Genomic DNA, 12,588 nt, shown 5'->3' on the forward strand with positions numbered 1-12,588 from the left:
CCTATTTGCAAAAAAAATTAGTAAATTCTATAACATTCATAATACAAAGCTTAGATCGTCTGCGCTACAAAAATGCTAAAAATCTAAGAAAAATCTACTCCCACTTTGGCTACAACGTCCGAGTCAGTGCTTGAATCTAACATTTATACTCTTTATGGGTTTCTTAGAGAAATAAGATTACTTCTCCTGTATTGATTATTGAAGTGTACCCAGATATTTACACATGCACTGTGTCGGACAGCCAGGAAGCACCCAAAGATAGAGCTATAAATACTATTATTGTTAAAATAATATCGTACCTTGGTTATGCTAATTGCTTATTCAACAGTCAGGGATACAATGGGATATCACAGTCAAATACCTATCTAACTATTAGCGTTCATGCATTTTCAGGAAAATATTTCTGGCTCGCTGTTTATTAAATTAGTGTTAGGCTAATCTCATTTAGCTCATATTTAGTATTTAGCATAACTATAATATATAAAAATCTTGAATCATTTAAAGTTCGTAAAATTTGCTTAATCGCATCGTTCCACAACTGGAAACTTCACTAAATAAAATAAACTTGTTCAATCAAATCTCAGCTACTTCAACCTATGTGATAAATCTCTATTTAAAAATCCTCGAAACTCCAAAATAGAAGTTAACATTTGTCCACATTTTTAAACTCTGGATAGTTGCTTGCTGGGGGTGGGTTTGACGGTCCTCTTTTTCCACATCTCAGTTAGTTCGCTGTTGTTGATCCCAGAGACTGAGCTAATGATGGATTGTATCTCAGAGTTGCTCCCGGAGGAATGCTGAAATAAGAACATCTGTTTTAGAATTTATTATCACCTCAAATATATTGACGAGTTATTGGAGTTATTGGAGTTATTGGAGTTATTGGACAATCCTTACCGCCAACTTTGTTTCTTTAACTGAAAAGCAATAAAAGATATTTAGATAAAAACCCAGGTCTCAATACTCAACTCACACTTTGCTTATATGCCTGTTTCGTCCCAAAAGTAGTCTCCTGTTTGCGACTTGTAGCAGGATACGATGTCCCTGTCCCTGCTCTGTTACCCCTGTATCTCTGTCTCCGGACATCCGGTGATCGGACTCTCCCTTGTTCTGTGGAGTGAGAGTTTCGGTTAAACGTTCGGTTAAAACATTGAACAGTTACTTCTGATTGGGAGCGTACGTCGTACGAAAGAACATTGTAAATTGATATTACATTTTAGATAATATAATGTCCCCAATATTTAAACTATGGTACCACAAATCTAACACGTGACTAACCGCGGACTTCACGTTGTGGTGGGCGAGGTTGTCTTACGTCAGTGTATCTCAAGTTAGAATCACAACTGTCCGGACCACCATTGTGATCACCACGTCTCCTCTGTGCTTCCTCGCTCTTATCGCTGTTGACTCTACGAACTATGCCCAGATGTCCGTGGTTTGAGGGTTGGTATCTCCGACGGAGGGAACTGCCCCCGGATCCTGGTCCTCCGGAAGAAGAATCCAGATCGTTGCTATGGAGATCGGTTCCACTGGATCTGTCGGCGCTATATGACCTTGAGTGAGAATGTTGCTCAGTTGCTTCGTACATTGAGGGAATACCACGGGACATAAAACTTGATTTGAATTCCTCTTCTGAGTTTGGCCTTTCTCTTTGATAGTTCGGCTGTATGTTTCTGTGGTTGTTTTCTTCAGGAGCATCACTATAGTAACGAATCCATCACTGCCAACTTTATCAATAGGTTCTCGAGTATTGTCAGTAGAATAACGGACATTGTCCCCAGTATGATGGATATTGTCAGGGTGACGGATACTTTCTCCATGGTGACGATGTTATCTCCAGGATGGCGAATGTTATCGCTCGAAGAACGTTTGTTATCACCCGGATGACGAATTATTGGTTGATGAGAGAAGGATGTTTGCTCCGCAGATACCTCACTGTTTAGTGACTGATATGAGTTTGCTCTAGCCACGTTCAAAGTGGATGTACTGATCGCTTCCTGAAACAATAAATCATCAAGTGAAGGCAGCTATATATCTAATAGATTAAATTTCAGCCTAAAGCTATGCCAAGTTAAAAGTTACTTTGTTCACTTTTGCATAATCTGGGACTTGATGTTATAATTAAAGATAACCTTTAATAAATCAGCGAGTTATTTAACATATGGTTGTCACTTTCGCCCAAAATATAAGCATTGATTTAAAGAATAATGAACCTTGAGTTGACCAGTGATACCGACCAGGACAATATTAAAAGTTTTAGTGCTATAGTTGTTATAAGAATAATACCAAATATGGTCAAAATGATTTGAACGAAAAAATGGCAAAACACCAAAAACATACATAATTCAATAATATCTATCTATCACGAATTACTCCATAGAAATCCACTGCATCCAAGGGTGACATGTTAGCTCTCCAGGAGTCATCCTATCATCTTCATCAATTCTAAGTAGGTCAGAAAGAAATTCCTTGCTTTCCTGATCAAGTAGGGGGTTGATGAACTGCAGATGTCTGTATGCTGCTACTTCTTCCTTCGCTGAGAATGGACAGTCACCGTTCAGAAGAATGTAAGCGAGACATCCAATACTCCACGTCATAGCGGGGAAGCGCTGAGTAAGATCCATGGGTGAACCAATCAGGAGGCAGGTAAACTTCTGTTCCTTGATATCGGGTGTAAGGAGTATCTGGAATATGGGAAGCAGAGCCAAAGTCTATCAGTTTTATCCGGCAAGTTGTTGGATTGTAGAGGATGTTCTCGTCCTTGATGTCCCTGTGGTCGATTCCGAGTGAGATGAGGTAGATGCAGGTATCCAGGAGCTGGGTCAGGACTTCACGGGCATTCTCCACAGACAGGGCTCCGTTCTGAGAGATGTGATCAAACAAGTCCACGAAGTTTGGTAGGTAATCCATCACAATAATCCAGGAATCCTGCTCGAAGTAGATCTCGTGAAGGTTTATCAGGTTAGGGTGGTCTAATGTCTCCGAGAAAATGATCTCGTCTGGTATCCTAGCTGATCTCTCTTCACACCAAGTCTTCCTCTTGCACTTTGAGTCGTTGATTATCTTCGCAGCGTAGAGGGTACCATCAGAGATCCGCTTGACCAGCCACACCGCTCCATATCCACCTTCTCCGAGCAGTCTAATGGGTTCGTAGGTTTCAGTGAAGTCAAGAGTGGTACTCATGGTAGGTTTGGAATTTATTGTAACAGAAGATGAGAAGTAATAGTTGTGATTGTAGAAGGAGGTAAAATGTTCGATGAGGTAACGCAAGCTGTAAGGGTATTTATAGTGAACTTGACAGGGGCGAGCATGGTGAGAGCCATGCCCTTTTCTCACGTGGGATCAGATCTCGACCGTGTGACAAGATCCAATGATTGGAGGTTCACATGCTCTGATGTGACTGCTGAGTGATTGGATACCACAAATGTCTGGTCCAGTGGCCTGATCAGATAACATGTCTCCCCCACCCTGTTATCCCACGTGTAATACAATCCTATGAGATACATTCCGTCACGTGATAATACATTGGGTCACATGATCATTTTTTGGCAAATATTTTCAATCTTTAGGATCATGATTAGATATAGGCTTACTTTTCTACAAGACAATATCACAATAAGTTACAAAAACAATGATACAATTTACAATTGTTAAATGATACAGTTTTTTCTCTTTATCTTACTATAGTGGGGTTCGGTTCTAACGGATAATTGACGAATTCCACTATCCAGGTCAATCAAGGAAATAACCTAATTAGATGTGATTTCATTAAACACTAAGTCTAAGAACCAATCATAACTAGATACCTCCCTTAATTAACTAATTAACTTAATTAACTTAAGTTTTCATACCTGAGAGCTGTTGCGACTGGTGGAGCGTGGTCCACTAACTAGAGGTATTGCAGATATATTAGTATTCAGCAGACTCTTCCAGCTCTCACTCTCCACTGGCTTACACATCTGAAGGGCGAGTCAACATTTAAACAAGACTGTAAAACATTAACATTTCATCGTTATCATTATCTACATCATGCTGTGTTTGTACTTTTTAGGTAATTAACTTACTTAATTTTGATTAACTAATTAACTAATTGTCAGAAGTTTCAGTTGGAGTCCAGTTCTACTAACCTTGAGTTGAAGCACATTGCAGGGTTTAATCATCCCCACTATATCCTCAATAGTGTGATCAGTGATGGGTTCCCCGTTAACCGACATTATCCTCTCTCCCAGCGACAAATGTCCTTCCAAGTCAGCCGCTCCAAACGGAGTTATTTGACGGATTATGAGGACTGACGTGTTGTCTCCTGATTTCTGTTTTGGTTCCTGAGGCAAGGTTGTGTTAACATTGATTGTTTAATGTTTGTATTGTACTGTAAACTTGACGTAATCTCCAAAGGCTTGAAAACACGGAATATTGTCCAAAAAGTAACCTTCCGTTGTTACCAATTTTAGAGTACAAATGTAAATACATACAAGTGTGTAAATAAGTATATAAAAGACCAAATTACACATCTTACAAACCTTATAATCCATTATACTGAATCCAAAACCGTTTGCTAACTTTGTAAGCGTGACGAAATGCTTTTCTTACTCCAACTGAAAATAATTTTATTGAGTCATTATCAATCCAAGGCAACTTGGTCGTTTAGCTCCGGACAGTCTATGCAACGTCTATGCAACGTCCATGCAACAACAAAAGAACCGTCTATGCAACGTCTATGCAACTTCCCTGCACAATGAACACTCTATGCACACTCCCTGCACGGTCAGTCTATGCAACGTCTATGCAACGTCTATGCAACGTCCCTGCACAGTACCATATGAACACCGGCTACTAGCCGGCTACTAGCCGGCTACTAGCCGGCTAGTAGCCACTTTTGTAATAACAGCTCCTCAACTTCACATTACCAACCGGCTACTAACCGGCACTTGAAAAGTGGTCACTAGCCGGCTACTAACCGGCTACTAGCCGGCTAGTGACCACAAAGTGGCTACTAACCGGCTACTAAGCGGTCACTAGCCGGCTATTAGCCGAGCTCTAAAGCAGACCTACTAGTAGCCGGTTCCAAACCGGCTACTAGCCGGCACTTAGAAAGCGGTCACTAGCCGGCTACTAACCGGTTAGTAGCCGGCGAGTGACCGCTTTTCAAGTGCCGGCTAGTAGCCGGTTTAAAACCGGCTACTAATAGGTCTGCTTTAGAGCCGGCTAGTGACCGGTTAGTAGCCGGTTAGTAGCCACTTGGTGGTTACTAGCCGGTTGGCTAGTAGCCACTTTTGTAATAACAGCTCCTCAACTTCACATTAACAACCGGCTACTAACCGGCACTTGAAAAGTGGTCACTAGCCGGCTACTAACCGGTTAGTAGCCGGCGAGTGACCGCTTTTCAAGTGCCGGCTAGTAGCCGGTTTAGAACCGGCTACTAATAGGTCTGCTTTAGAGCCGGCTAGTGACCGGTTAGTAGCCGGTTAGTAGCCACTTGGTGGTTACTAGCCGGTTAGTAGCCGGTTAGTAGCCGGCTAGTGACCACTTTTCAAGTGCCGGTTAGTAGCCGGTTGTTAATGTGAAGTTGAGGAGCTGTTATTACAAAAGTGGCTACTAGCCGGCTAGTAGCCGGTGTTCATATGGTACTGTGCAGGGACGTTGCATAGACGTTGCATAGACGTTGCATAGACTGACCGTGCAGGGAGTGTGCATAGAGTGTTCATTGTGCAGGGACGTTGCATAGACGTTGCATAGACGGTTCTTTTGTTGTTGCACGGACGTTGCATAGACGTTGCATAGACTGTCCGGAGCTAAACGACCAACTTCCCCAATCCAATGTATTATTTATTTTGGATACTCTCGTAGTTCATCGCTCCCTTAAAAGCTTAAAGCATCAACCCTCCTAATAAAACGATTAAAAAGTGAGACTGTCCCAAACTGTTAACCTTATCCAAGCAGGGGCAGGTAGAATAACAGTTCCAAATCTGTAAGCTATAGGAGCTGAAGGATTTGCATCTGACCACAGTGCCTCCGGTAACAACATGTCAGGGGCCTGAATAAGGTCGGGTGTGATACTTTGTAGAAATAGGAACAAAACCATTGTTTACAGAAGAATAGTATGAAGTGGTGTTACAATTAACTCGTCTGATATCGGCAATCTACAACTATTACCTGATCAATGTGTTTCTGTACAGGAAGGGTAGAACCAGGCCCGGATTTAGAAGGAGTGTTGGTAGCTCCACTACCGTTAGTGTGAGAAGACGGTGTTCTAATCCGTTTGGAGGCATGTTGGACGAGAAGTTTTACTGTTGGAGTTGAGTTTCTTAGTTCAGGTATCACAAGATCTTTTGTCTCCGCCTGGCCGAAGTTGGCGCACTTAATGTTGTTGACTTGAATTATGTGGTCTCCTATCTGCAGCCTGCCGTCCTGAAAATGATAACGTTATACGTCAGACAATCTGAAAGCTTTTGAAGCTTAGAACCTCAGTCAGGTACCTATTATGTCTATAGTAATGAAATTGTGTACCCTAATTCAAGAATTAGATGTCTCACATGATTTTCGACCAGGCTCACGTGGCGCGCATACTGCGCGTTTCACAGTCAATGCAGAAATCCAGACTTTTTACATCAATCATTTTACAGCGCGCTACATTAGACTTTTAAACATATAATGATTCCTCAAAATGGAAACATTTTCTAAATGTCCGATTTCCCCAAAATTATCGGGAAGCTGGTTTATTATGTTCTTTAGCGGTTCATATATGCTGTAAAGGTGTTTCAATCTATCAAGAAGGGGTGGGAAGCAAAATTTGTCAGAAAATCGAAATATCGTAAATTTGCCAGCAAGCGCAACGTGTTAATGAATAACTCAAACGGTATTATTAGAGTTTTTATATTAGGAGGTATTAGAAGGTCTAGGTATAAGAAATAAATATCTGCAATGTCAAATTCTAATCAAAAGTTAATTGGAGCCAACAATTGGGTATTCGGAAACCGAAAATGGCCCCTATAAGGACCTTTTGTACAAAAATGGAAACATTTGAGAATCCATGGGAACTTTTTAGAAACATCAGAATTTTGCCCTAAACGGTCTCCGATGAGTTTGTTTGGGTTCCTGGTAAATCAGGGGGGACGATTCCAGGTAATTAAGGCCATCAGGGATACTTGGGGGCAGAGATTAAAAAAAAGTTCTTTTGGGGTGTTTTTCGATTGGAGCCAATTAAAGCAGGATTGTCGGCTTTAATTGGTTGGAAAAGGTCCAAATTGTACCGAGTGAGTTGCATAGAGTTTGGATACAGCTTAGTCATCGTAAAAAACCGGGGTTTAAACTTTAAAGGTCCGAACTAACTTGAAAAGATTTTGTAAAGAATATGGAAACATTTAAGAATCCATGGGAATTTTTTTGGAAACATCCGAATTTTGCCCTAAACGGTCTTCGATGCGGTTTTTTGATGTCCTGGTAAGTGAGGGAGGACGTTTCCAGTTAATAGGGGCCATCAGGAAAACTCGGAAGCCGGAAATGGCCCTAAAAAAGGCCTTTTGGGGTGTTTTTCAATTAGAGCCAATTAAAGCCAGATTTTCGGCTTTAATTGGTTGGAGCATGTCCAAATTGTACTGGGTGAGTTGCATAGAGGTGAGACACATCTGATCCATCGCAGAAAATCGGGTTCCAAGGTCCGAAATGACTTGGAAACATTTTGTAAAAAATGGAAACATTTTGTACAAAAATGGAAACATTTGAGAATCCATGGGAATTTTTTGGAAACATCCGAATTTTGCCCTAAACGGTTTCCGATGCGGTTTTTTGATGTCCTGCTAGGTGAGAGAGGACGTTTCCAGTTAATAGGGGCCATCAGGAAAACTCGGAGGCCGGAAGTGGCCCTAAAAAGACCTTTTGGGGTGTTTTCCAATTAGAGCCAATTAAAGCCAGATTTTCGGCTTTAATTGGTTGGAGCATGTCAAAATTGTACTTGGTGAGTTGCATAGAGGTTAGACACATCTGATCCATCGCAGAAAATCGGGTTCCAAGGTCCAAAATGACTTGGAAACATTTTGTAAAAAATGGAAACATTTTGTACAAAAATGGAAACATTTGAGAATCCATGGGAATTTTTTGGAAACATCCGAATTTTGCCCTAAACGGTTTCCGATGCGGTTTTTTGATGTCCTGCTAGGTGAGAGAGGACGTTTCCAGTTAATAGGGGCCATCAGGAAAACTCGGAGGTCGGAAATGGCCCTAAAAAGACCTTTTGGGGTGTTTTCCAATTAGAGCCAATTAAAGCCAGATTTTCGCCTTTAATTGGTTGGAGCCATTTTTAGGGCCATTTCCGGCCTCCGAGTTTTCTTGATGGCCCCTATTAACTGGAAACGTCCTCCCTCACCTACCAGGACATCAAAAAACCACATCGGAGACCGTTTAGGGCAAAATTCGGATGTTTCCAAAAAATTCCCATGGATTCTCAAATGTTTCCATTTTTGTACAAAATGTTTCCAAGTCATTTTGGACCTTGGAACCCGATTTTCTGCGATGAATCAGATGTGTCTAACCTCTATGCAACTCACCCAGTACAATTTGGACCTGTTCCAACCAATTAAAGCCGAAAATCTGGCTTTAATTAGCTCTAATTGGAAATCACCTCAAAAGGCCTTTTTTAGGGCCATTTCCGGCCTCCGAGTTTTCCTGATGGCCCTTATTAACTGGAAACGTCCTCCCTCACCTACCAGGACATCAAAAAACCACATCGGAGACCGTTTAGGGCAAAATTCGGATGTTTCCAAAAAATTCCCATGGATTCTCAAATGTTTCCATTTTTGTACAAAATGTTTCCATTTTTTACAAAATGTTTCCAAGTCATTTTGGACCTTGGAACCCGATTTTCTGCGATGGATCAGATGTGTCTAACCTCTATGCAACTCACCCAGTACAATTTGGACCTGTTCCAACCAATTAAAGCCGAAAATCTGGCTTTAATTAGCTCTAATTGGAAATCACCCCAAAAGGCCTTTTTTGGGGCCATTTCCGGCCTCCGAGTTTTCCTGATGGCCCCTATTTACTGGAATCGTCCTCCCTCATCTACCAGGACATCAAAAAACCGCATCGGAGACCGTTTAGGGCAAAATTCGGATGTTTCCAAAAAATTCCCATGGATTCTCAAATGTTTCCACTTTTGTACAAAATGTTTCCAAGTCATCTCGGACCTTGGAAACCCTATTTTCGGCAATGGATGAGATGTTTTCCACTTATATAATGGACTCATATATCATTAGTACAATTCCAACGATTTCTGAAAAACATTTTGGAAAAAATTTTTTGGCAAAAATTTGTCCCCCCCCCCCCCCCCTCCCCCCACTTTTTTCAGGCCTTATATTGCTTAGAAAAGGTTTAAGTACACTTTTGTCACCAATAGAACCTTTTGAAACCGTATACAGCTAATTTAAGTGGATAAATATCAATAATACGTAATTCCCCTCTAATTCCCCTCCAATTCCCATGAAATTCCCATGGAAACAATGTTTCCAAAATGTTTCCAAATATGAGGAATCATAATATCCTTTTAAATATTGTACCCATGTCCCATATTCATGGTACAAGAAATCTATTAAAGCCAATAAGTAATAATGAAAACTATTGTGTACTGTACATGACTACATCTTTGCTTGCTTATCCTCTATTGGAATATCGGGAACTCTGCCAATTGTAGTCCTCAATGTACGTATAATACGGGTGGAAGGCCTGGATCTCATACCAATAAATAACCTTTATTGTGTAGATATGAGAGGAAGAGAGGGGGCAGAGGCGGGGGGGGGGGGGGCGACCCCTGTTATATAAATTAACCCCTGTTAATTTATATTACATATTCTGATATTAAACGAGTAGCTGATTTTGATAAAATAACATCGTGATCAATTATTTTAATTGAAGTACAACGGCTGCACCCCTGACTTTTTAACTTAATAAGAGACGTATATATTAGGACACTTGTAATTTGATGAAATTTAAAGTTTTGGTGTGTGAGTTAAAGGTCTTTAAGAGCCCCCTCCCGGGTTGCAACATTGCCATGTTACGCAAATAATTGCCGCGCTAACGAAATATTTGCCATCTTAGCAAAATATGCGCCGTGTTATGATGTATTTGCCAGGCTGCGCGTGATGATGCAAATATTTCATAAGGAGGCGAATTTTACGTTAGGAAAATGCGCATTCTTAGCAAAATATTTGCCAAACGGTCTGACGCGCGCTGCACGCTCCTTTTTAGTTTGTTTACGCGAGAATGAAATCTTCGCATTCTTAGCAAAATATTCGCCTCCTTATAATTTATTTGCGCGAGAGTTAAATCTACGCTTTCTTAGCAAAATATTCGCCACCTTATAATTTATTTGCGCGAGAGTTAAATCTACGCTTTCTTAGCAAAATATTCGCCACCTTATAATTTATTTGCGGGAGAGTTAAATCTACGCTTTCTTAGCATAATATTTGCCGCCTTATAATTTATTTGCGGGAGAGTTAAATCTAGCTACGCTTTCTTAGAAAAATCTTTGCCACCTTATATTTTACATAACTTCATTTGTGATAGGAATTAGGATCATATGCTGCTTACGACTCTGCAGTGGATCACATACTGTATACGTGGATTGAACTGACCCGAAGGAATTATGATCAGTGGATCGAAATACATAACGTGACCGACGAATCGCGTCCACAAGATCACTTCGAAATAAGTAACGTGAACCGGCCTGACGAATCACTTGATGAGTTAATGATCCAAAAGAAGGATAGGATCTGACCTGAACTTGGAAATAAGATAGGATATTGTGTCGCACTGAATATAATAGAGTACGCTACCTGGATTGTAGTGCGACACATACTGTAGTCAGTGTAGTGCGAAAGATTACTTTTATAGTGTTAGCAGTTAAAAATCTAAACTTCATCCCGTTTCAAATATCAAACCACAGTACGAATTATTGCACTAATGCCGGTTATAATGAGGTCTAAAACACACGCTCAAAGTTAAAGTGTGTTTATATTTACCAAATCCAATTAAACTTTAGTTGATGTTAACTTGTTAATTATAACTGTGTACGAGTACGACTACCTACCTAACAGTAACCGCTTCGATTTGTTTAACAAAACATCATTTTCCGAACTAGAGTGCGGTACCTATGACTTAGACTTTACTCCGCTAGAAACAACAAAATTTAAACAATTGGACAGTAGCGAATCTACCTAGCGAACTTTAGTGTTAGAACTTAGCGGTGACCGACAACTAGGAACCTCTCATTCCGGCCTCCCACAGCTAGGTATCACATGACATGGCCCAATCAGTGACGTATCATTTGTGATGTGATCCATATTATTCACATGACAGTTTAGTAAGTAGTTGTGTTTGAGAAGTGTTTGAGCTCTCGGCATGTGTTCACATAACGGACGTGAGCCAGGTCCAAAAGGGGCTGGTTCTCGTATCCAAGGATGTGAGCCGAGCATGCACTGAAGCGGAAAGCTGCTGAACAGCCCAAGGCAGTAGAGCCAAGGCGTCCGGATCTGCACAGCACTCTGAAGCGAAGACCTCAGAAGAATTCCTCCTTCCTTCTACATGCACCTCCACGAGACGGGACCAGCCCTTTGTTATCTTCGGCGGGAAGACAGATCGGAATGTACGAGTCGTTGCCTTCTCTACAGCCCGGAACCTTGCTACGCTGGCATGGTAGCAACTGGATTGCAGACGGCACGTTTTACGTCGCCCCGAATATATTCACCCAGAGCTATACGATTCATGCTGTTATTGACCAGAAATTTTTGCTGTGAAATCAGTGGATACCTGAAGATTGAGAGATGGACGCCTCGAGATTGTTCTACAAGGGCCCCCGACTGTTTAAACCAACTTCAATCGGTGTATTTTCGAACGCTGATTCCGAATAACCCCTCATGACATCGATCACGTGATATGACCGTAAGTTGACCCGAACTAAAGTCAACTACCTTCAGAACACGCACTGAAGTCCACCAGGGAAATATATTGAAAAATCTATTTTGTCGAAAATTCGAAGAAAACTTTTTGTGAATTACCTAAGTTATGTTTGTAAACAGTAAAATAACTAATTCGTCAATCATGGATATGCAGATGATCCAGTTTCTCTCTCAACTTAAAACTTCGTGATATTTCAATCGATTTACTCGCGCATTCTTGGAAAAATAATTGCCAAACAGTTTGACGCGCGTTGCACGCCCCTTTTTGGTTTGTTTACGCGAGAATGCAATCTTCGCATTATTAGCAAAATATTCGCATCCTTATAATTATTTGCGCGACGCAAATAAATCTTCGCTTCCTTAGGGAAATATTCGCCACCTTATAATTTATTTGCGAGAGGATTCAATTTGTGTTTTTTATGTTCGCGCAGTTCTTAGCAAAATATTTATCTGAACGAAAGCTCAAAATTTACCGAGAAATTGACCGTCTAATTTATTTATTTTAATGACTGTTTCTGACCTAAAATTGCACAAAAAATCGATTTAACTAGGTTTCAGAACCTATTAACAAATCCTTATTCCTCAAAATGTATGTTTTATAGTTAATACGAGCAACAAGCAACGCCAACATGTAGGTATATTG

The 12,588-nt window shown here is 40.8% G+C and overlaps 1 protein-coding gene across 2 annotated transcripts in view; it reads right to left on the reverse strand.

The window, feature by feature from the left end:
- The window catches only part of LOC134815032 (tyrosine-protein phosphatase non-receptor type 13-like), a 37,896-nt gene continuing 25,308 nt past the window's right edge, over positions 1-12,588 (reverse strand). The window contains exons 12-19 of one of the 2 annotated variants that reach the window (XM_063823479.1): positions 6,154-6,408; positions 5,928-6,034; positions 4,521-4,595; positions 4,128-4,322; positions 3,852-3,959; positions 1,279-1,997; positions 974-1,110; positions 1-797 (exon numbers count right to left, since the gene is read on the reverse strand). In XM_063823479.1, the coding sequence (XP_063679549.1) occupies positions 4,556-4,595; positions 5,928-6,034; positions 6,154-6,408 (402 nt within the window). In that variant the 3' untranslated portion in view covers positions 1-797; positions 974-1,110; positions 1,279-1,997; ... (1 more) ...; positions 4,128-4,322; positions 4,521-4,555. Of the gene's footprint in view, positions 798-973; positions 1,111-1,278; positions 1,998-3,851; positions 3,960-4,127; positions 4,323-4,520; positions 4,596-5,920; positions 6,035-6,153; positions 6,409-12,588 lie in introns of those variants that run through there. The other variant, XM_063823480.1, reaches the window with a different exon arrangement.

The sequence above is a fragment of the Bolinopsis microptera genome, chromosome 5 (genome assembly GCF_026151205.1).
Source record: "Bolinopsis microptera isolate Bmic1 chromosome 5, MBARI_Bmic_1.0, whole genome shotgun sequence".
Classification (NCBI taxonomy): Eukaryota; Metazoa; Ctenophora; class Tentaculata; order Lobata; family Bolinopsidae; genus Bolinopsis; species Bolinopsis microptera.